We start from the raw sequence: 25220 nt of genomic DNA, 5'->3' as shown, positions 1-25220 counted from the left end.
TCCTGGAGGAACAAGTTATACCACAGTTGGTATACTGCAAGTTGCAGTGCTAGGTAGTGTGTCCAGAGTTCTCTTTCCTTGATCCTCAAAGGCTCGTGACTTGGAATGCATGGTGTTGCCAAGCAATCTGCTGCCTTTTCTACAGTATATCCAGACAATGGTGTTTGAGTGTAATTATGGTAGGCCTATTGGATTCCTAACATAGTTGAATTACACAAAATAGTATGAAGTACATAAGTACAGTACACACATCTAAAAGATCTCTCATTTAAATATGCAGGCAACCATATTGGATTTGGGATGCCATAATGGATTTGGAATCAAATCTGTGGGGGGCTAATGTAATTGCAAGAGGCTGAACATATTACATCCACAGAGAAACCTTTGACTGTCTCAGCCCACTTGTGTAACTGTATGTATTTTTGTCAGGCACAGCCATACAGCACTGAATGAGAGCTAATTTTGACTTGAAAGGCTGTCTACCAAAAAGTTAAGCTTACATTCATCATAAATATTCATAGTTGATAATTCTGCCTAGTGTATCTCTCTCTGTGTTTACAGGTCTATATTTCCAAGATGCATTAAGATATCCTAAGGTTGCTAACAGTATGTGTGTACAGTGCCTTCGGAAAGTATTCAGACCCCTTGACTTTTTCCACATTTTGTTAGGTTACAGCCTTATTCTAAAATGGATTAAATAAAATACTCAGCAATCTACACACAATACCCCATAATGACAAAGCAAAAACAGGTTTTTAAAACTATTGCTATGAGACTTGAAATTGAGCTCAGGTGCATCCTGTTTCCATTGATCATTCTTGAGCCGTTTCTACAACTTGATTGGAGTCCACCTGCGGTAATTTCAATTGATTGGACATGATTTGGAAAGGCACACACCTGTCTATATAAGGTCCCACAGTTGACAGTGCATGTCAGTGCAAAAACCAAGCCATGAGGTTGAAGGAATAGTCCGTAGAGCCCCCTGAGACAGGATTGTATCGAGGCACAGATCTGGGGAAGGGTACCAAAACATTTCTGCAGCATTGAAGGTCCCCAAGAACACAGTGGCCTCCATCATTCTTAAATGGAAGAAGTTTGGAACCATCAAGACTCTTCCTAGAGCCGGCCGCCTGGCCAAACTGAGCAATCGGGGGAGAAAGGCCTTGATCAGGGAGGTGACTAAGAACCCGATGGGCTCTAGAGTTCCTCTGTGGAGATGGGAGAACCAGAGCGGGGGCGAAGGTTCACCTTCCAACAGGACAACAACCCTAAGCACACAGCCAAGACAACGCAGGAGTGGCTTCGGGACAAGTCACTGAATGGCCTTGAGTGGCCCAGCAAGAGCCCGGACTTGAACCCAATAGCTGACTACTTGTATTTCAATTTTTGCAATATCAGAGCATGCAATATTGGGTTACATGAGCTGTAGCGTGTAATGAGGAGCAACCAGACGTTGCACTTGACACATTTATGAAATTGCTTATTCCAGTTACTAATAAGCATGCACCCATTATTAATAAAATGACTGTAAAAACTGTTAAAGCCCCCTGGATTGATGAGGAATTGAAAAACTGTATGGTTGAGAGGGATGAGGAAAAAGGTATGGCATATATGTCTGGCAGCCCAACTGATTGGCAAATGTACTGCAAATTAAGAAATCATGTGACTAAACAAAATTAAAATAAACTATACTATGAATCAATGATAAATTACATAAATAATGGTAGTAAAAAGCTTTGGACTACCTTAAATTACATTTTTGGAAAAAAGCCAACTCGGCTCCTGGAGGGAAGTTAAAGTCATTCCGCTACCCAAAAATGGTAAAGCCCCCTTTACTGGCTCATATAGCCGACCAATCAGCCTGTTACCAACCCTTAGTAAACTTCTGGAAAAAATGGTGTTTGACCAGATACAATGCTATTTTACAGTAGACAAATTGACAACAGACTTTCAGCATGCTTATAGGGAAGGGCACTCAACAAGCACAGCACTTACACAAATGACTGATGATTGGCTGAGAGAAAATGATGATCAAAGATGACTAAACTGCTTGGAGTAACCCTGGATTGTAAACTGTCATGGTCAAAACATATTGATACAACAGTAGCTAAGATGGGGAGAAGTCTGTCCATAATAAAGTGCTGCTCTGCCTTCTTAACATCACTGTCAACAAGGCAGGTCCTACAGGCCCTAGTTTTGTTGCACCTAGACTACTGTTCGGTAATGTGGTCCGGTGCCACAAAGAGGGACTTGGGAAAATTGCAGTTGGCTCAGAACAGGGCAGCACGGCTGGCCCTTAAAAGTACATGGAGAGTGTTCACTGCTCATGCCAGCAAGCAAGCTAAAGGTTACATTCCCCTGCTCAGACGTTGCATGCATTAACCAATGGTTGCGTGCCACGTCATCGTCTGTCATCGACTGACAGATTGCTATAACATATGATGTGGTTTGCTAATACGTAAAATACCTATCCAGGTGTTGTAAGATCTGGAATACGTCAGCAACGCCTGGGCAAAGAAATGCGCCCAATCAGATGGCTCTGCAGCGCATCTGTGTGACCTCATTCACCCAAAAAGGCCCAACCAATCACCCAACGTAACTCATGAATATTAATGACTTTGCCTCCGGCTATTTTGCAAAAGGAAATTTTGCATACAGGGTTGTGGTCGTGGTCACAGCAATGGGGAATGGGTGGAGCCGTTGTGTAATGAGGACCGGCCCCCAGGGGCAGCAGCAGACGTACAGACATACCCACCACTTAGCAACCAGGTCATGTGTTGACAAAGCTAGAGATCCCTCCTTCCCTTACCAAATAAATTCTCATACAACAACACCCTTCACCCATCATCCCTTGAGGAACACCTGAGGCAATCATAACAGTTAATGATTTTATGTGCTGTCTGGAAAGTGCACACATTATAACTACCTAGTTAGTAGCCCAGTCCCTCCTGAATTTGCATGAACTTCCCAGATGAAAACACAATCTCAGACACACCTCTTTCCATGACAATTGATGACTAGTAAGCACGACATGTCCCCAATCCCAGTATACCAGATTGTAATATTATAAGTAATAACACCAAGTGACTACAGCTACAGCCTTATATTCACGGTTACTGAGATGTCTGTGCATATTCACGTTCTTCGAATGAGGCTGCCTGAGACAGTGCCTGACACAGTCTGAATCAGTAATCATGGCTGATAAAGAATGTCAACAGCCTGGGGTGGCTCAGGTGAGGAACAGTCAGTTGATGTAGGCTGATGTAAGAACCAATGGAGGCTGCTGAGGGAAGGACGGCACATAACAATGGCTGGAATGGAGTGAATGGAATAGTTTCAAACACATTATGTCTTTAATACCATTCCGGACATTATCATGAGTCATCCTACCCTCAGCAGTCTGCAATGGTAAGAACATGTAAATCAAATCAAATTGTATTTGTCACATGCGCCGACTACAGCAGGTGTAGACCTTACAGTGAAATGCTTACTTACAAGCCCAAACCAACAATGCAGTTAAATATATATATATAATAAACTTACAAATAAATATAAGAATAACAAATAAAAGTAACAAATAATTAAAGAGCAGCAGTAAAATAACAATAGTGAGGCTATATACAGGGGGTACCGGTACAGAGTCAATGTGCGGGGGCACCAGTTAGTCAAGGTGATTGAGGTAATATGTACATGTAGGTAGAGTTATTAAAGTGACTATGCATAGATAATAACAGAGAGTAGCAGCAGTGTAAAAAAGGGGGGGCAATGCAAATAGTCTGGGTAGCCATTTGATTAGATGTTCAGGAGTCTTATCTCTTGGGGGTAGAAGCTGATAACAAGCCTCTTGGACCTAGACTTGGCGCTCCGGTACCGCCTGCCATGTACTGTCTAGCTGTATGGTGTTCTGTGTGACTCATTGAGAGTGTTGTTTGTGTTTATCAGTGCAGATGAGATAATAATCGTTGTGCTGCTGTGGCAATGGGTAGAGGATCCAACAGAGGTCCCTTAGATGGGACTCAGGGACTCACACCACACAGTGCTGGCAGCATTAGCAACAGTTGGATGAGATTGCTCACCAGGATGACGCATCGCCATTAGTGTGACATCATCACTAGTGTGTCACTAATGTGTCACTAGTGTGTTGCTTGCATCAACCAATGGTTGCGTGCCACGTCATTGATTGTGTCATCGACTGACAGATTGCTATAACATATGCCACGGGGTTGATCACGGCACTAGTTCCGACAAGCACATGAACAATGTGATGTGGTTAGCTGACACGTAAAATACATATCCAGGCATCCTGGTGTTGTAAGATCTGGCAGGCGTCAGCAATGCCTTTCCTTTGAGAATCTCAGATACTCAGAGGAATGAATCTTTACATAATTGATACAAATTAATTCTGTATGTTAATTCATCATGAGACTTTAGTACAATAATAATATGATTCAGTATTTAGCATTTGAAAGCCTGAAAGAGCCTTTAATAATGGCCGTATCTGACATTTTTGGATTTAGCTCCACCTGCTGTTGTCTTACAGGTGAAAGGAGAATAATTCTATTCACCTCCTACTAGTCTTCAATGTCATTGGACAATGTGCAATTGAATAAAATATGTGCTGCTGACAAGGCTTGTGTATTCATGGCAATGTAATCCATTAATCAATGTAATCCAAACAGCTCAAGGTGCATGCCACAGTCAATGTAATACAGCCATAAATGATTTGTGAAACATTTGATTTCTCTTTAAATTCTCTGTCAATGGATCTCTTGCCAATGACTCATTATGTGGTGGTTGTCCAACCAGAGATTTTGAGGTCAATAGTACGGGGGTTGTGTCGGTGAGAGAGAATCAAGGCAATACAGTCCGAGACTAGCACGAGGATAGGAGCACAGGCTGGCACACAGAGACAATGCCACCTCTGACAGCTTCATAGACAGGCCTGTCTGCTACGGCTCTTACAACGTGAGACTGCTGTATTGGCTGCTCAGAGTTGAGTCAGTTTGTTGAATGGGGTTAAGTAAGGTTATGCCACTACCATTGCTGTTTGAGCACATTTTCCAATGATGTTTTCCCATGTAGGCAACACGGTACACATAACCCAGCATGTAAGTGCTTTTTTTCTTTAGTGGCTGGCAAGTGGAAATAATAATCTCTGATGGGAACAGGGTTGGGGGATTTGTTCCAGCTGTCCAGCTTGAAGAGGTGTTGGCTAGTATTCATTGCAAAAATAAGCAAGCATGTAATAATAAGATTACTTTTTCTTTATAAAGTTTGAGAGACACAAACACACAAAAATCCACAAGTTTGTTTAAATGGTTTTGCCTTTTGGTTACACTTGATTATCTTTATTCACTTCCATGTTACGCTCAGTGACTGAAGGTGACACGGTTAGGAAGTCATATGATTTAATTTGATAATGATAATTGTTTTATCAATTTTGAAGTGTCAAAAGTATTGGTCTGGGACAGTACATTATACTTTTACAAGTAGCCTACATCCAGTCCTCATATTTGAATCGCTTTTTGAAGTTTGAGCCTTTTGCCTTTCCGTCGTCATTTAACCACGTGGGCCGAAAATACATATATAAAAGGTAGAAGAGGCCATTGTTCCCGATATAAAGAAGTAGCTAGTGAACATGGCGTCAACAAGCCGGTGTGTACAATATGTATCCCAAGCTGTTTTCTGTGTTTTGCATCAGTGTCTTTTCATATGGGAAAGTGGAAGTTATTGAACAATGATGATGGCGATCAACACGGAGAGACGCTTGTTTCTATGTGTTTTCCATCATAGCCGCCGGAATGTCCATTACTGACTTTTAGCTAACCTTCGCTAGCCTACCAAAAACACTAACGTTATCAAATCACAGTTTTACACATTGTCTCTATCGTATATCATGTCAACTTGATCATATTGTTTGTAAACATCCGATATAATGTTAGGTAGCGCAACATGATATCTAACTTCCAAATCATGATGCAAACGCGAGTGTCAATAAGCAATGTTTTTAGGGATGGGTGATGTCGCAACTTCGCAAGGTGATGTTGTCTGGCCAGCTCAGCTGACTAAATCCAATTTGCTAGCTACATTAATGTATTTACAGTAGCCGAGTGTCAACGGACACCTAGACAGTGATTTAATCATGAGAAGTTATTCAGCCATTGAATAGATAATTGTCACAAGGACACTGCAAGTTGATTGGGTTGTTTAACCAGCAATTTATTTCACTGGCTGTCTCAAAATAGCTTGTTTTCACTTTTCACTAGCCACAGGTTGCCACCAAGTCCGTTAGCTAAATGGGTTATGTTTTGGTATTGTAGAATCGAATTGGTGTCGAGAATAATTTTCTGAAACGCTGGAAGCCCATTTTTTGGGTAACATTGTCCTACGTTTTTTGGACACATCACCACTGAATCATAATTTAGGTTGGAAACTCATCTACATTATGTTGACACAATCTCTGCAGTGGCTTTTCTGCATTAGTATTGTAGTAGGCCTACTTCCCAGTCCATTTATCTTGGTATGCATATACATATTCGATCAATAAACAAGTAACATTATGACTGGTGTTGATGCTTGTGAACAGTTACTGTTGTAAAACAAGCAGCCATAATTGCTTTTGCAACATTGTATGTCATTTTCAAGAAGTGCCTTTTGTTTTTATATTATTAAAGGTAAATATGATCCTCATATTTCTCAGATTAAGGGAAAGGCAGTCTGACATGCTTAACAATTTGTGTACGATTTTAACAGGCCTATACGATTTCCTTATCATTATCATAATTCGCCAACTCACTAAACATACTTCCTCACCTTGAGCAGTGTCAATCGGCTTTATCAACTGTGCAGTGTTCACTGAAGTGTATAGAGTTAAGTAAACTAATACCATGTCCTTGGCAGTAAACCAGCTTTATGGAGATAAGTACAATCACACCCAGTGCTGGGTTAACTCTCACTAAGCAGGGTCAAAGGTAAGAGGTAACTGTTGGCTGACCTCTGGGATCTATTCTTTACTTGCAGTGGAGACGGCCAGGCCCTTCCTAAGGTGCAGTGCCCCAACCACCCAGACTCCATGCTGGTGGAAGACTACAGAGCAGGGGATATGATCTGCCCCGAGTGTGGCCTTGTAGTGGGTGAGTGATAGGCTGCACACACATAGCATATGTTTTACTATCCTTGTGGGGACCTAAAATGTATTTCCATTCAGAATCCTGTGTTCCCTAACCATAACCCCTAAACCTAACCCTTATTGTAAACCTAAACCTAACCCCTAAGCTTAAAATAGCCTTTGTCGCCGTGGGGATGTGGGAAATGACCCCATGAGAGAGAATTATCCTTGTTTTACTATCCTTGTGGGGACTGTTGGGGATTTCTGGTACCCATGAGGATAGTAATACACACACACACACACACACACACACACACACACACACACACACACACACACACACACACACACACGTCAACAGACTGACACAAAGCCTTATCTGTATGGAGGAGATGTCTTTGCAGTAGGTAAATAGCGTAACATAACATACACAGAGGCCTTATGTACTTTATTTTCTCTAATTCGCTTTCATTTCTTATAACCGACAATAACTTTTGAACATCGGATCAGCAGTTACTCACCCCAATTCCAGCTTCAACTTTGACTCATCTGCCCTGGGCTCTTCCTGTAATTCCGACCCAATTTTCAGGGTACCCAAGAAACCACCAGTGTTAGAGGCATGAGAGGGGACATCCTGGCGAGATTAAGGTGAAAGGAAAACCGGCTACCTCTTCCCTTCATTCTATTGGCCAATTGATAATAAGATGGATGACCTCCGATGGATTCTCCATTAACCGAGCGGACAGGACAGTAGAGTCAGGGAAATCGAGAGGGTAGCGATAAGCCTCTTAATCAACAAATGGTGTTCTGACTCGAGCGCAGTGGTAGTCTCGACCCATTGTTCACAAGTCTTGGAATACCTGATTGTCAAATGCCGACCCTTCTACCTCCCGATGGAGTTTTCAGCTGTTATCATGACTGTTGTATAAATTCCACCTCAGGACATGAAATCTAACAAGCTGGCACTTAACCAACTCTACGAGGCTGTAAACAAGCAAGAAAACTTGCATCCGGAAGCTGGCTGCCTTGTTAATTCCGCGTCATTAAGACATGTGAGCACGACCCCATCCACATCGACAGGGCTGCAATGGAGCGGGTTGAAAGCTTCAAGTTCCTCGGGGTCCAAATCACTGAGGACTTAAAATGGTTCAAGCGCACAGTCGTGAAGAAGGCGTGACAGCGGCTCTCCCCCTCAGGAAGTTTGGCATGGGCCCTCAGATCCTTAAAGTTCTACAGCTACACCATCGAGAGCATCTTGACAAAATGGCTACCCGTACTGAGTTGACCCTTTAATGCATTTTTATTTCCTCAATTACGCTGCTACTACTCTGTTTATCATACATCCTGATGCCTAGTCACCTTACCCCTATACATATCTACCTCTATCACTCCAGTATTCCTGCACGCTGTTCTATATGGTATTGGAACTGACCTTGTATATAGCTCTTACTTTCTCGTTTTCTTATTTATTTTCTTTATCTCTTGTGTATTTTTGTTCTTCCTTGTGTTATTTGTTAGTTCTACATTGATATTGATCGCTGGATTGTTGGGTTTAGAAAGGCATTTCACTGTACTTGTGCCCGTGACATTAAAACTTGAAACTTCTGGGCCTACACTTCTATAGAGACAGTCCTAACCTCTAGTTCAGGGGGAGTGATGTGTTTGTGCTGTTATTATGACATGTGACTTGAGTAGCAAGGCCCTTACAGATGTCCTCCAGCGATTTTTGAATTGTTCATGTTGAAAAGATATATTCCAAGTATAAATACAGTAAAGTACACACACGATAGGGTAAAAAAAAGAAATTGGGAGCAGAGGGGGACTAAAGACGTCATGTATGACCTGTCACATAGCTAGAGTGCATAATACCAGGAAATTATAGAAACATAACATCCTCTCAAAGATACAATAGAATCAAATCTGTCCACGCCTTCCTTAGACGGCCTTGGAAAGCCACCCTAGTTAGAGCAACAGATTGCATTACAGGGCTCTATCTGAACGTAACAGTCCTACGGGACTCCCATTTTGAGTCCCATTCGGAAAGTATACAGACCTTGTTATAGCCTTTTTTCTCAAATGGATTAAATTGTTTCCCCCCCTCATCAATCTACACACAATACCCCATAATGACAAAGCAAAGACATGTTTTTAGATTTTTTGCAAATGTATAAAAAAAAACGGAAATATTACAGTTACATAAGTATTCAGACCCTTTACTCAGTACTTTGTTGAAGCACCTTTGGCAGCGATTACAGCCTCGAGGCTTCTTGGGTATGACGCTACAAGCTTGGCATACCTGTATTTGGGGAGTTTCTCCCATTCTTCTCTGACACTTTGTCAGGTTTGATGGGGAGCATCACTGCACAGCTATTTTCAGGTCTCTCCAGAGATGTTCGACCGGGTTCAAGTCCCCGGCTTTGGCTGGGCGACTCAAGGACATTCAGAGACTTGTCCCGAAGCTACTCCTGCGTTGTCTTGGCTGTGTGCTTAGGGTCGTTAACCTTTATTTAACTTGGCAAGTCAGTTAAGAACAAATTCTTATTTTACAATGACTGCCAAACCCTCCCCTAACCCGGACGACGCTGGGCCAATTGTGCGCCACCCTATGGGACTCCCGATGGCCGGTTGTGATACAGCCCAGGATCGAATTCGAATAGAATTGCAATACATATTGTATCGCACCTACGTACAGTTGAAGTCGGAAGTTCACAAACACCTTAGCCAAATACATTTAAACTAAGTTTCACAATTCCTGACATTTAATCCTAGTAAAAATGCTTTGTCTTAGGTCAGTTAGGATCACCACTTTATTTTAAGAATGTGAAATGTCATAATAATAGTTGAAAGAATGATTTATTTCAGCTTTTGTTTCTTTCATCACATTCCCAGTGGGTCAGAAGTTTACATACACTCAATTAGTATTTGGTAGCATTGCCTTTAAATTGTTTAACTTGGGTTAAACGTTTCGGGTAGCTTTCCACAAGCTTCCCACAATAAGTTGGGTGAATTTTTGCCCATTCCTCCTGACAGAACTGGTGTAACTGAGTCAGGTTTGTAGGCCTCCTTGCTGCACACGCTGTTTCAGTTCTGCCCACACATTTTCTATAGGATTGAGGTCAGGGCTTTGTGATGGCCACTCCAATACCTTGACTTTGTTGTCCTTAAGCCATTTTACCACAACTTTGGAAGTATGCTTGGGGTCATTGTCCATTTGGAAGACCCATTTGCGACCAAGCTTTAACTTCCTGACTGATGTCTTGATATGTTGCCTCAATATATACACATCCTTTTCTTTCCTCATGGTACCATCTATTTTGTGAATTGCACCAGTCCCTCCTGCAGCAAAGCACCCCCACAACATGATGCTGCCACCCCCGTGCTTCACGGTTGGGATGGTGTTCATCGGCTTGCAAGCCTCCCCCTTTTTCCTCCAAACATAATGATGGTCATTATGGCCAAACAGTTCTATTTCCGTTTCATCAGACCAGAGGACATTTCTCCAAAAAGTACGATGTGCAGTTGCAAACCGTAGTCTGGCTTTTTTATGGCGGTTTTGGAGCAGTGGCTTCTTCCTTGCTGAGCGGCCTTTCAGGTTATGTCGATATAGGACTTGTTTTACTGTGGATATAGATACTTTGTTTCCTCCAGCATCTTCACAAGGTCCTTTGCTGTTGTTCTGGGATTGATTTGCACTTTTCACACTAAAGTACGTTCATCTTTAGGAGACAGAACGCGTCTCCTTCCCGAGCGGTATGACGGCTGCGTGGTCCCATGGTGTTTATACTTGCGTACTATTGTTTGTACAGACGAACGTGGTACCTTCAGGCGTTTGGAAATTGCTCCCAAGGATGAACCAGACTTGTGGAGGTCTACCATTTTGTTTCTGAGGTCTTGGCTGATTTGTTTTGATTTTCCCACGATGTGAAGCCAAGAGGCACTGAGTTTGAAGGTAGGCCTTGAAATACATCCACAGGTTCACCTCCAACTGACTCAAATGATGTCAATTAGCCTATCAGAAGCTTCTAAAGCCATGACATAATTTTCTGGACTTTTCAAAGCTGTTTAAAGGCACAGTCAACTTAGTGTATGTAATCTTCTGACCCACTGGATTTGTGATACAGTGAATTATAAAGTGAAATAATCTGTCTGTAAACAATTGTTGGAAAAATGACTTGTGTCATGCACAAAGTAGATGTCCTAACCGACTTGCCAAAACTATAGTTTGTTAACAAGAAATTTGTGGAGTGGTTGAAAAACGAGTTTTAATGACTCCAACCTAAGTGTATGTAAACTTCCGACTTCAACTGTAGTTACTATTCTTATTTACATTTATGAAGTGTTAGCCCTGGTCCCAATGTCACTGAATACCGCTTCCCTTCCTAATATTGAATTTCCTCTTCTCTTTTTGTCACAGAAGGAAGGACTTCAATAAAATAATGCTTCCACCAAGTTATTTTATTTAACAAGGCAAGTCAGTTAAGAACATACGGCCTACCAGAAGGAAAAAGGGCCTCCTGCAGGGACAGGGGTGGGATTAAAAATAAAATAAAAATATAGGACAAAACGCACATCACGACAAGAGAGACACCACAACACTACACAAAGCATGGCAGCAGCACAACAACAACACAACAACAACAACATAGCATGGCAGCAGCACATGAAAACATAGCATGGTAGCAACACAACATGGCAGTAATACAACATGGTAGCAGCACAACACATGGTACAAACATTATTTTGCACAGACAACAGCACAAAGGGCAGGAAAGTAGAGACAACAATACATCACGCTATTATGCTATGATGGTGAAATCAATACAGTGGGTGCTTGATGTTTATGGCTTTTACCTCCTTTATGTATTCATGTAAGTGCTGAAGGAGAGTAAGGTAAATGGGGAAAGGAAGTTGTTTAAACGTATTTGAGCTTAGCCCCATGTAGTTTTTATTTATTTATTTAACCTTTTTTTAACTAGGCAAGTCAATTAAGAACAAATTCTTATTTACAATGACGGCATAACCCCGGCCAAACCCTAACAAGGACGACGCTGGGCCAATTGTGCGCCGCCCTATGGGACTCCCAATCACGGCCGGTTGTGATACATTCTGGAATCGAACCAGGGTCTGTAGTGACGCCTCTACCACTTAGACCGCTGCGCTACTCGGGAGCCCAGTAATGTGTGTGGTTCCCCAGGTGACAGGGTGATTGACGTCGGCTCAGAGTGGAGGACGTTCACCAATGAGAAAGCCACCAAAGACCCGTCTAGAGTGGGCGACGCCCAGAACCCACTCCTCAACGGGGGAGACTTGACCACCATGATCAGCAAGGTAAGTACACACATTGGCCATCTTACCTGGCGCCACAACTGGCACAGAGGCCCTGCCACCTGGCTATAGTCACCACTTACAGAGAAAGATGCTTAAAACAATTTTTATGTTTGTGGTCTTAGTGGCGCCAGACAAAGAAATTCAATGAAAATAAAATGTATGCTCCTCTTTTTGTGTGATATGGCCTACATCAGGTTCCACAGATTTCCATAAGATACTTAATTGTCGTAAGATTTACCAGGTAGTAAGTCTATATCACTAATGTTTCCAGCAATTCTGTTGTCACCATAGGGAACAGGCGCGGCTAGTTTTGACGAGTTCGGCAACTCCAAGTACCAGAACCGGCGGACTATGAGCAGTTCAGATCGTGCCATGCTAAACGCCTTCAAAGAGATTACCACCATGGCCGACCGGATCAACCTACCAAGGAACATCATAGTGAGTCCCATTCTCTCTTCTACTTTCATGTTTAGCTTTGTGGAACCTAGCAGCTAGCTAGCTGATTCATCTATTTCCAAAACTCAAGTTCTTTGGCAGGTTTTCTCTGAACTAAACTATATGAATGTTCACAGCAAACTGAGGGTAAATGGTGTCTTTGATCCACAGGACCGAACAAATAACTTATTTAAGCAAGTGTACGAACAGAAGAGCCTGAAGGGCCGGGCCAACGATGCCATCGCATCAGCCTGCCTTTACATCGCCTGCAGACAAGAGGGCGTGCCTCGGACGTTTAAAGGTGAGCTCCTCTAAAGGATGTTTAGAGCATGGAATTACATATCGAATCATCTATGGTTTTAATATCACATTAGCATGTTCCAAGCAACGTCTTAGAGTGAGTGCTTGTTGTTTCGGTCGCTACAAATTTTAAATCAAGACTTCACGGTTATGAAATTGACCTGGATCGTGTTCATTAGGCACCAAACAGAGGAAAACTGACTGAAACAGGGATTTTTATTTTCGTCTTTCGTTTTCAAATGTTCTCCCTTGCATGTCTTATTAAAACAACCCTGAAGGTTTCACTAATGACTCCCTTGTTGTCATCCATCCCCCGCAGAGATCTGCGCGGTGTCCCGCATCTCCAAGAAGGAGATCGGCCGCTGCTTCAAGCTGATCCTCAAGGCCCTGGAGACCAGCGTGGACCTCATCACCACCGGAGACTTCATGTCCCGCTTCTGCTCCAACCTGGGCCTGCCTAAGCAGGTGCAGATGGCGGCCACCTACATCGCACGGAAGGCCGTGGAGCAGGACCTGGTGCCCGGCAGGAGCCCCATCTCTGTGGCCGCCGCCGCCATCTACATGGCCTCCCAGGCCTCCGCCGAGAAGAAGACCCAGAAAGGTGAGATTGTGGGTGGGAGGATGGTGGAGATAGTGGTGGTGGTTGTCTTTTTAAGGTCTTCTTGATGGGCTGAATCTGAACTATTTGTGTTTGTCTATAAACTTTAAAACATGGTTCAGTAAATTTCAGGCACGAACAACAGCACAACAGTGTGCTGTTTGTGGTCCACACTTGTATTTCTGACTTGAGAGCTCACACAAACTGTTTCTGAATGTTCACAAACTCATACACTGCTCAAAAAAATAAAGGGAACACTTAAACAACACAATGTAACTCCAAGTCAATCACACTTCTGTGAAATCAAACTGTCCACTTAGGAAGCAACACTGATTGACAATAAATTTCACATGCTGTTGTGCAAATGGAATAGACAAAAGGTGGAAATTATAGGCAATTAGCAAGACACCCCCCAAAAAGGAGTGATTCTGCAGGTGGTGACCACAGACCACTTCTCAGTTCCTATGCTTCCTGGCTGATGTTTTGGTCACTTTTGAATGCTGGCGGTGCTCTCACTCTAGTGGTAGCATGAGACGGAGTCTACAACCCACACAAGTGGCTCAGGTAGTGCAGTTCATCCAGGATGGCACATCAATGCGAGCTGTGGCAAAAAGGTTTGCTGTGTCTGTCAGCGTAGTGTCCAGAGCATGGAGGCGCTACCAGGAGACAGGCCAGTACATCAGGAGACGTGGAGGAGGCCGTAGGAGGGCAACAACCCAGCAGCAGGACCGCTACCTCCGCCTTTGTGCAAGGAGGTGCACTGCCAGAGCCCTGCAAAATGACCTCCAGCAGGCCACAAATGTGCATGTGTCAGCATATGGTCTCACAAGGGGTCTGAGGATCTCATCTCGGTACCTATTGGCAGTCAGGCTACCTCTGGCGAGCACATGGAGGGCTGTGCGGCCCCACAAAGAAATGCCACCCCACACCATGACTGACCCATCGCCAAACCGGTCATGCTGGAGGATGTTGCAGGCAGCAGAACGTTCTCCACGGCGTCTCCAGACTCTGTCACGTCTGTCACATGTGCTCATGTGCTCAGTGTGAACCTGCTTTCATCTGTGAAGAGCACAGGCCGCCAGTGGCGAATTTGCCAATCTTGGTGTTCTCTGGCAAATGCCAAACGTCCTGCACGGTGTTAGGCTGTAAGCACAACCCCCACCTGTGGACGTCGGGCCCTCATACCACCCTCATGGAGTCTGTTTCTGACCGTTTGAGCAGACACATGCACATTTATGGCCTGCTGGAGGTCATTTTGCAGGGCTCTGGCAGTGCACCTCCTTGCACAAAGGCGGAGGTAGCGGTCCTGCTGCTGGGTTGTTGCCCTCCTACGGCCTCCTCCACATCTCCTGATGTACTGGCCTGTCTCCTGGTAGCGCCTCCATGCTCTGGACACTACGCTGACAGACACAGCAAACCTTTTTGCCACAGCTCGCATTGATGTGCCATCCTGGATGAACTGCACTACCTGAGCCACTTGTGTGGGTTGTAGACTCCGTCTCATGCTACCACTAGAGTGAGAGCACCGCCAGCATTCAAAAGTGACCAAAACATCAGCCAGGAAGCATAGGAACTGAGAAGTGGTCTGTGGTCACCACCTGCAGAATCACTCCTTTTTTGGGGGTGTCTTGCTAATTGCCTATAATTTCCACCTTTTGTCTATTCCATTTGCACAACAGCATGTGAAATTTATTGTCAATCAGTGTTGCTTCCTAAGTGGACAGTTTGATTTCACAGAAGTGTGATTGACTTGGAGTTACATTGTGTTGTTTAAGTGTTCCCTTATTTTTTTGAGCAGTGTATTTCTGAGAACACAATTATCACCAATGGTCTGAAGACTTGAAGCACCAGTAGTCATTTCTGCAAGTCCTCTCCCTTTTTGGACAGAGATTGGAGACATCGCCGGTGTGGCAGACGTCACAATCAGACAGTCGTACCGACTCATCTACCCCCGAGCAGCCGACCTCTTCCCCCCGGACTTCAAATTCCACACCCCTGTGGACAAACTGCCCCAGCTGTGAAGACCCACTCGCCCCGACGACACTTTAAAGGTTATTTTTCTAGTTTTTATTCTATTAGCGATTTCCACCCCCCCTTGTTAATTAACTTAAGACTTCAGGCCATTGTGAAGGCACTTTTTGCAGGAATACAGACAAGTACAGGACACACATTCCAATACTTTAAAAAATGAGATTGCAAACTGTACTTACAGTATTTCATTTGAGTGTATATATACTGTATATACAGTGAGGGAAAAAAGTATTTGATCCCCTGCTGATTTTGTACGTTTGCCCACTGACAAAGAAATGTGTCTATAATTTTAATGGTAGGTTTATTTGAACAGTGAGAGAGAATAACAACAAAAAAATTCAGAAAAACGCATGTCAAAAATTTTCTAAATTGATTTGCATTTTAATGAGGGAAATAAGTATTTGACCCCCTCTCAATCAGAAAGATTTCTGGCTCCCAGGTGTCTTTTATACAGGTAACGAGCTGAGATTAGGAGCACACTCCTAAAGGGAGTGCTCCTAATCTCAGTTTGTTACCTGTATAAAAGACACCTGTCCACAGAAGCAATCAATCAATCAATCAGATTCCAAACTCTCCACCATGGCCAAGACCAAAGAGCTCTCCAAGGATGTCAGGGACAAGATTGTAGACCTACACAAGGCTGGAATGGGCTACAAGACCATCGCCAAGCAGCTTGGTGAGAAGGTGACAACAGTTGGTGCGATTATTCGCAAATGGAAGAAACACAAAAGAACTGTCAATCTCCCTCGGCCTGGGGCTCCATGCAAGATCTCACCTCGTGGAGTTGCAATGATTATGAGAACGATGAGGAATCAGCACAGAACTACACGGGAGGATCTTGTCAATGATCTCAAGGCAGCTGGGACCATAGTCACCAAGAAAACAATTGGTAACACACTACGCCGTTTAGGACTGAAATCCTGCAGCGCCCGCAAGGTCCCCCTACTCAAGAAAGCACATATACATGCCCGTCTGAAGTTTGCCAATGAACATCTGAATGATTCAGAGGACAACTGGGTGAAAGTGTTGTGGTCAGATGAGACCAAAATGGAGCTCTTTGGCATCAACTCAACTCGCCGTGTTTGGAGGAGGAGGAATGCTGCCTATGACCCCAAGAACACCATCCCCACCGTCAAACATGGAGGTGGAAACATTATGCTTTGGGGGTGTTTTTCTGCTAAGGGGACAGGACAACTTCACCGCATCAAAAGGACGATGGACGGGGCCATGTACTGTCAAATCTTGGGTGAGAACCTCCTTCCCTCAGCCAGGGCATTGAAAATGGGTCGTGGATGCATCCCCACCGTCAAACATGGAGGTGGAAACATTATGCTTTGGGGGTGTTTTTCTGCTAAGGGGACAGGACAACTTCACCGCATCAAAAGGACGATGGACGGGGCCATGTACTGTCAAATCTTGGGTGAGAACCTCCTTCCCTCAGCCAGGGCATTGAAAATGGGTCGTGGATGGGTATTCCAGCATGACAATGACCCAAAACACACGGCCAAGGCAACAAAGGAGTGGCTCAAGAAGAAGCACATTAAGGTCCTGGAGTGGCCTAGCCAGTCTCCAGACCTTAATCCCATAGACAATCTGTGGAGGGAGCTGAAGGTTCGAGTTGCCAAACGTCAGCCTCGAAACCTTAATGACTTGGAGAAGATCTGCAAAGAGGAGTGGGACAAAATTCCTCCTGAGATGTGTGCAAACCTGGTGGCCAACTACAAGAAACGTCTGACCTCTGATTACCAACAAGGCTTTTCCCACCAAGTACTAAGTCATGTTTTGCAGAGGGGTCAAATACTTATTTCCCTAATTAAAATGCAAATTAATTTAGAACATTTTTGACATGCGTTTTTCTGTATTTTTTTGTTGCTATTCTGTCTCTCACTGTTCAAATAAACCTACCATTAAAATTATAGACTGATCATTTCTTTGTCAGTGGGCAAACGTACAAAATCAGCAGGGGATCAAATACTTTTTTCCCCACTGTATGTCCAAGTGAGAAAATGTAATTGGTGTTTGCAATATTAGGCTGGTTTCATACTATATACATTTTCTTTTGTAGGAAATGCAGGTTCTATTTTGTTAGCTTGTTTGCTTTGTATTAAGTAAATTAAATGCTTTTCTGAAAAGCATGTTGAACACCTCATGCATTGATTAACATTAAACTTTGTTTACAGAATGAGATTTTATCTGTGTGTTGACTAATACTGCTTATGTACCATTTGGAGTGTTAAGAAACTTTTCTCTATTACTAAGCTGAAGTTCCATTGAGTACATTGATCAGTACCTCTCTGGCCTTTGAGGACAGCCCAAGTTTATCTAGTTTCAGCTAGTCTCGTTCCCACTGCCTGGTGTACAGTTGTGGGCCTAGCATTGCAAATAAAGCAAGCGTTCAACACACCATTGCATCTTTTAAAAAAAAGAAAATATTTTAAGGGAGTCAAAGGTCATCTGGCTTTCATTACATCACGTATTTGCAAAGTTGAACCTGACTAAACGTTACACTGTAGCTTAATAAGGGGAACTTGCTTTCAATGCTTCTCCTGGATTAATGAAGGTAAATTAGTGCCAACTACTCTTCTGCCAGAGGTGTAGATACTTATAAAACAGATCACATTTTAGTTATCCACTTACCTTGACTTCAAAGATCAGGACAAAAGATACATATTAGCGCCATGCACTGAACAAAAATATAAATGCATCATGTAAAGTGTTGGTCCCATGTTTCATGAGCTGAAATAAAAAATCCCAGAAATTATTTCTCTCAAATTTTGTGCACAAATGTTTTTATCCCTGTTAGTGAGCATTTCTCCTTTTGCCAAGATAATCCATCCACCTAACAGGGGTGGTATATCATGAAGCTGATTAAACAGCATGATCATTACACAGGTGCACCTGGTGCTGGTGGCAATAAAAGGGTGCGGAGGAGTATTTCTGTCTAATAAAGTAATAAAGCCCCTTTGCTGGGAAAAAAACAAATTCTGATTGGCCTGGGAGAGCCTATGCTCTCCCAGGCCCACCCATGCCTGCACCCCTGCCCAGTCATGTGAAATCCATAGATTAGGGCCTAATTAATTTATTTCAAATTGACTGATTTCCTTATGTAACTCAGTAAAATCTTCGAAATTGTTGGATATTGCATTTATATTTTTGTTCAGTAAAATTCCATGCTATTTCTCAAAAGCCAGCCCCAGCTTTGTAAGCCTCGTTTATACCTGGCGCTAATATGTATCTTTTGTCCTGATCTTGTCCACATTCTGATTGTGCCCATATTTTCACATGGTGGAAGCCTATTAAAATGTGTCTCATATTCGTCCTCTGACAAGTTCCTGGTTCATCCCTGCATGCAAATGATTTAACAGCTATTCTTTCAAAATAATATTTTTTTAAAGAGATATTGATGCCATAAGTCGATGGTTCCACCTGTCAATGTTTTTAGAAGACGGAATAATTATTTAAATGTTTTCACCATCTACACTTGTAAGATATCAAGGTACAATGCATGCCTGACTACCTCTGGGGGTGGCCAGGAACATCACAATCTGATCAAAATGCATCTTTTAGTCATTTACAACAATCTGAAAATGTGGGCACAATCAGAATGGAGGACAAGATCAGGACAAAGGATGCATGTTAGAACCAGGTATAAAAGGGGCCATAGAGAATGATAGAGGCCTCTAGTGGCCAAAAGGCTGTTTAAGCATGTGGCAGCGCCATTTTAACACAGTCCACTGCGTGGGAGTTCCTATGGGTTGTAGCCTGAAAGGCGCTGCCTTATGCTGTCACATACGCTATAAAATGGCACAGATGAGTCCTCTATGGTCTGAGTTCAGTAAGATATATACTCTCTGGGATATGGATGGACAGTGGATTGCCATAGTATGTTGATGGCCAGTTTCTATGGGAGATTCTTAAAGCAAAGACGGCAGAGTTGTGTGAGGTGACACCAATGGAATACGATATGCAAAGGAAGTAGCACCACTCTAACAACGTTTAATTTGTGCATTCATGATAGGCGACAAACGACGACTGCAAAATGCTTCTATACACCAGGTTCAACAGTCTTGTGTAACTTCAATGTGGTGTACCATTAAAAAAAGGTTGTATGTTTGTAACATGCTCAAACAGCCCCCCCCCCAAAAAAACTGTACAATCTTTTTTCATAATTACGCTAAACATAGATAATTAAAAAATATCTTGATAAAATTAGTACTTTCAGCTTAATTGTGTGTACATATATATATATATATATATAAAATATACCCTGCCCTCCCTTGTAGTGATTCATTTACATATTGTCTGCACAAACTGGCACTGAGCTTAGTTTACACTCCAGAGTAAAAGTTTCCCCTAGGATTAGGTTCCACTTACCCAATCCTAACTTTAACCAAGAGGCAACTTCACCCATCACGCTTTTCCATAGTCCCACTGTCAGGACTGGAGGGATGGGTTTTGGTAATCAGCTGTACTGTATCAGTCACTTCAGAACCACCATTTGACCATGTCCAATCATTGCAGCCTGTGAGATCTCCTTGCTCTTGTATCTTCTTCAGTTAAGAGAATGATTGCAGTATCGAGGTTGGGATCAATTCCATTTCAACTCAGTCAATTCGGGGAGTGAATGGAAAGTCAACAGAAATACTAAATTCACTCTCGGCTTCAATTCGATTGGAATGGAACTGACAAACTCTGTTAGAAATGCTAGAGGAATTGATTCTACCCTCAAGAGTACAACATTGCTAGCTGAATGCATTGTTACCCCTCAAGAATTAGATCTGGGGCCGTATATATCAAGGGTCTCAGAGTAGGAGTGCTGATTCTGGATCAGGTCCCCTTGTCCATATAAAATTATTTGTAATCCAAAAGGCAAAACTGATCCTAAATCGGCCCTTTTCTCCGAGACGCTTGATACATATGGCCACTGCTTTTTGGTGCTAGGAATCCACCAGAAGGAGCCATGTCAGGATAGGTCTCCGTAGTGTGCGTGCGCTCCTTACAAATGACCACGTTTAAAACGGTGCCGTCTCCGTTGATGTGTGGTATGCTGTGTAGTCTAGAACTGTTCTACCGCAATAATGATACTGTATTTCAACAACCATACAGCACTACATAAAGAAACCCATTAAAACGATACAGTTAAAGCTCATGTGAAACTGGCATGGGCACAGTACATGAGGGACAGAGTTTCTGTAATACCACGAGGACTAACACTGGATGCACTGCTTTTGTGTAATGATCGTCCGTTTAAAAATAACTTTTTTCTGGGCTCTGTTCTTAGACATAGCTCTACGCTTTGGTAGAAACAGGAAGATTTTAAGGCATCTTTAAAAAATAAAAATAAACAACTGGAGCAGAGAAAGACCAGGATAAACTAAAAAGGAGACCTTCCTTGGGTTTCAAGTGACGAGGCAGTAGTAGTCAAGATGTTTGTTGTCTTTAACCTTAAGTGACGGTTCAGTGATAAAAATGCTCAAAGCGCTCATAATTCGTAATACAACATGGCATACATGTTAACCCTTACAGAGGGATAAGTCATTTAGTTATGGCAGTGGGTTTGCGAAATGACTTGTTAAAAACACAGAGGAATACTATTCTGTACATGATCAAAAAAACGGAACAATCATGTTATTCAATATCACGGTTACATTGCCGGCATTTCCTTTGACAGAGTTCACTTGACAACATTCTCAGTGGTCAGACAATAGACATGACCTGCGCTGGAGGCCTCACTCCTCCTCTTTTCCCCCCCAAAGTTTCTAAAGAGAAGAGAAATGTTGTTCTCTTTCTGTTAAAGAATAACCTCGGGGGTTCAGTTGTGGGAGCGGGGGGGGGGGGGGGGTCTTTAAATGGCAGAGTGCCGTTTGTTCCCCTGTCTTGCGACGTTGGTTTGGAAAAGAGGCGTTTTAAAAATGGTGAGCTACAGTCAGTCAGCGCTGTGTTGGTTGGTTCACAGTGTGTGTTTGTTCAACACATTTGGAGGAGGAGGGAGAAGGGGGGGCTAACACCAGTCTGCGATGTAGTCAAAGTCAGAGAACATGTCCTGCTCGTCCCCGCTGAGCGCCCTTGGTTCTCTGGGTGGGGTCAGGATGGGCGCTTCTGAGGTAAATTCGTCATCGAAGTTGCTGACGTCGTTGGAGTCCTGGATGATCGGGACAAATGGAGGCTTAACCTTCTTGGCCAGTAGTCCGTTCCAATCCATATTCTGGGGGGGAGAGAGAAAATGGGTGAGGAAATAGTGAATTTATGTAAACTCTCAGGATAGACTTGTACTGTATCTACCTAATGAGAAAAACTGTTTGCGACAATAACCAAGATTAGGCAAGTCTCATGAACAGGAGACTACATATGTCATTTTGTGGTATCCACATTGCCTAAAATTGTGGCTGTGTTTAGAATGTTGAAAGACATTAAATATGAGAAAGTAGAACATTCTTTACTTACTCTGAAGAACAGATGTTTTTTGACTTCCTCTGCGTCTCGCTCTCCTGCCCCCAGACGTCTTTCTGGACTCCTCCTCAAAAGCTACAAACAAAAAGAGCATAACAAAGTAGAATAAACATTGAAGCTGTAATTCAAAACTGTCTTTTGTTTCTTCTCATTTCACACTTTCCGATAGCAGTAGTTTGAGGTGTTGTGTTTCATTAGGGTCAATCTGAGGTTAGTGCACTATTTGAGGTTAGTTTATTAAGGGATCCAGAACCCACCCTTCTCATGACGGAGATAGCCTCCGTTGAGAGGAACCTTGGGTAGCGGACTTCATCGTTGACGATGCTGTCAAACACCTCCTCTTCATCATCCCCGGGGAAGGGAGACTGTGGGGCGGGCAAAAAAGTTTTTCCCCCCACATTCAGTCAAGTATATATAATATATATATATTTTTTTTTTTACATGGAATGTACTGACCAGACCGGATATGTATATAATGTTAGAAAGGTCATGACAATTGTGATAAAGGCAACAACAACAAAAAATCTTAATCTTGTCAATTCAATGCCAAGATTCTAAAATATTCTGTTCTCAGAGCTGACAAAGTATTGACCAGTCATAACACTGAGTAGGTATCCATATGCCAGGTGTGAAGGTGAGACCCACTAACCTCTCCAACCAGCATCTCAAAGATGAGGACCCCCAGACCCCACCAGTCCACAGCACGCGTGTACGACGTCTCCGTCAGAACCTCGGGGGCCAGGAACTCTGGCGTGCCACAGAACGTACTGGTGCGGTCCCTGAACCCCATTCCTGCCAGAATACACATAACCATGACACATGTTTAGTACAGAAACTTTACACCCAGACAAGTAAATTGTTAATATATATATTTTTGGGTACTTTTTTTTTTTTACCCCTGTTTCTCCCCAATTTCGTGATATCCAATTGGTAGTTACATTCTTGTCCCATCGCTGCAAATCCCGTACGGACTCGGAAGAGGCGAAGGTCAAGAGCCATGCGTCCCCCGAAACACGACCCCGCCAAGCTGCATTGCTTCTTGACACACTAACCTCTTAACCCGGAAGCCAGCCGCACCTGTACGGTACAGCTGGCAACCGAAGTCAGCGTGCATGCGCCCGGCCGCCACAAGGAGTCGCTAGAGCGCAATGGGACAAGGACATCCCGCCGGCAAAACCCTCCCCTAACCCGGACGACGCTGGGCCAATTGTGCGCCGCCTCATGGGTCTCCCGGTCGAGACACAGCCCGGGATCGAACCCGGATCTGTAGTGAGGCCTCTAGCGCTGCAGTGCCTTAGACTGCTGCGCCACTCGGGAGCCACCAGGCATGTACGTTTGACACCAACATAAGGTTCAGATCAGTAGAGACCTTAGATAGAGTTTTAAGGTTTTGACTGAGTCAGATGTAGGTTATTATACATTTATTTTACATTCAATGGTGTTGGAAAAGTGACATTAAGTTGAGGTTGTCCCACTTACCCTCTTTGCAAAGGCCAAAGTCAGCGATTTTTACATAGCCCTCAGTGTCCAATAGTAGATTGTCAAGCTTCAGATCTCTGAAAGTGAAACAAAATCATGAGAATCACCATCAATATATGTTATATCAGAGCATATATTCACCCAGTGAATGGAAATATGCTTACCTGTACACAATCTCATGTTCATGTAAAAACTGTAATCCCAATACGACACAAGCTGCATAAAATCTACCAAAGACAAAAAAATACAAATAAACAGTTGGAGTCAGCAAAGAATCAGAGAAATCAGGAGAGAATCCACTTTATAATATATCAACTTTTATATTATGATGTAGGGTACAAGTGAATACATGACACTGGATATGTGGCTAGACACTAGTTCAAAGCCAATTGCGCCAGCATTATTGGTGAGGGTGCTCCTGAAAATAATCTCAGTGCAGCAGCAAAACTTCAGTGTGAGCAAGTGAGTCTTTAACCCCCCCCCCAAAAAAATGTAAGTCAAGTCATTTTACAAATGCAAGTCATGATTATATGGGTTGCTTTGCATAATATTTGTATATTGAGTAAGGCACACTGTAGCAAAAAACATCTGCAAAAGGAAAATGAAAATCAGTGTTCTTATTGGACAAATCCAGGTAGTTCCTCCCTGTTTCGCTCTGCATCAAAAAGTTGTCTGTCTAATGAACAGGGCGGCAGGTAGCCAAGTGGTTAAGAGCGTCGGGCCAGTAACCAAAAGGTAAAAAAAGGTAAACAATCTGACAATGTGCCCTTGAGCAAGGCACTGAACCCTAATTCCTCCTGTAAGTCACTCTGAAAAAGAGCATCTGCTAAATGACTAAAATGTAAATGAACAGGACCCTGGTGTCACTCACATGGCCCTGGGCTCGGAGAAGACGTCAGCGTGGATGTGCATCATCAGGTCTCCCCCGGCTGCGTACTCCATGACGAAGCACACGTGCTCCTGCGTCTGGAAGCAGGCGAAGAGGTTGACCAGGAACGGATGGCGCACGCTGTTCACCGTCTCAAATATACGTTTCTCACACATCAGACTAGGGGGGGAAGACAGAGAAACAAAGATGTAAGCCCCTGATACCTGAGCAAGGCTCTTCTTAGATTACAAAAGGAATTCAATGCTACTCAAATCCCATGTGTAAATCAATTCCTGAAATGAAAATGCATAATATACAGTAAGTCATTTACCAGACACTTTTATCCAAACGCGACCTACAGTCATGTGTGCACACATTTGTTACGCATAGGTGCCACATGGAATCGAACGCACTATCCTGGCGTTGAAAGAGCCATGCTCTACCAACTGAGCTACAGAGGACCAGAAAATAAATCAGCCCAAACTCTTGGTCAGAAAGCTAAGCTAATATCTTATTCCCCAGGTGGAAAAAAACAAAACGGTTATAGGAGCAATATGTAGACATCACTCTGCCATTACATGGTTGCTAAAATTCTAAAATGTTTGCCTAATTTCAGTTTAGGT

The 25220-nt window shown here is 43.2% G+C and overlaps 2 protein-coding genes across 4 annotated transcripts in view; one reads left to right on the top strand and one right to left on the bottom strand.

Moving 5' to 3' along the window:
- The first annotated feature begins 5588 nt into the window (after positions 1-5588).
- On the top strand, positions 5589-16057 carry LOC120055491 (transcription initiation factor IIB-like). The gene is made up of 7 exons (XM_039003354.1): positions 5589-5655; positions 7021-7133; positions 12303-12436; positions 12728-12874; positions 13043-13172; positions 13491-13772; positions 15657-16057. Exons 1-7 carry the CDS (start codon positions 5639-5641, stop codon positions 15788-15790), a joined length of 957 nt encoding a protein of 318 aa, XP_038859282.1. The 5' UTR covers positions 5589-5638; the 3' UTR covers positions 15791-16057.
- A 3719-nt stretch (positions 16058-19776) lies between these two features.
- The window catches only part of LOC120055776 (serine/threonine-protein kinase N2-like), a 42749-nt gene continuing 37305 nt past the window's right edge, over positions 19777-25220 (bottom strand). For 2 of the 3 annotated variants that reach the window (XM_039003728.1, XM_039003730.1), the window contains 7 exons: positions 24601-24777; positions 23894-23956; positions 23730-23806; positions 22900-23042; positions 22508-22615; positions 22245-22325; positions 19777-22005 (listed from right to left, as the gene is read on the bottom strand). In XM_039003728.1, coding sequence (XP_038859656.1) covers positions 21802-22005; positions 22245-22325; positions 22508-22615; positions 22900-23042; positions 23730-23806; positions 23894-23956; positions 24601-24777 — 853 coding nt within the window. In that variant the 3' untranslated portion in view covers positions 19777-21801. The remainder of the gene's footprint in view (positions 22006-22244; positions 22326-22507; positions 22616-22899; positions 23043-23729; positions 23807-23893; positions 23957-24600; positions 24778-25220) is intronic. The other variant, XM_039003729.1, reaches the window with a different exon arrangement.

The sequence above is a fragment of the Salvelinus namaycush genome, chromosome 11 (assembly GCF_016432855.1).
Source record: "Salvelinus namaycush isolate Seneca chromosome 11, SaNama_1.0, whole genome shotgun sequence".
Taxonomy (NCBI): domain Eukaryota; kingdom Metazoa; phylum Chordata; class Actinopteri; order Salmoniformes; family Salmonidae; genus Salvelinus; species Salvelinus namaycush.
The sequence above is the reverse complement of the archived record's forward strand: the minus strand, read 5'-3'. Positions and strand labels throughout refer to the sequence as shown.

Coding starts and splice junctions, on each gene's coding strand:
- LOC120055491 (XM_039003354.1), top strand. Junction 12,875..13,042: donor ACCTACCAAGGAACATCATA/GTGAGTCCCATT, acceptor TTTGATCCACAG/GACCGAACAAATAACTTATT. Junction 13,773..15,656: donor CGAGAAGAAGACCCAGAAAG/GTGAGATTGTGG, acceptor CTTTTTGGACAG/AGATTGGAGACATCGCCGGT.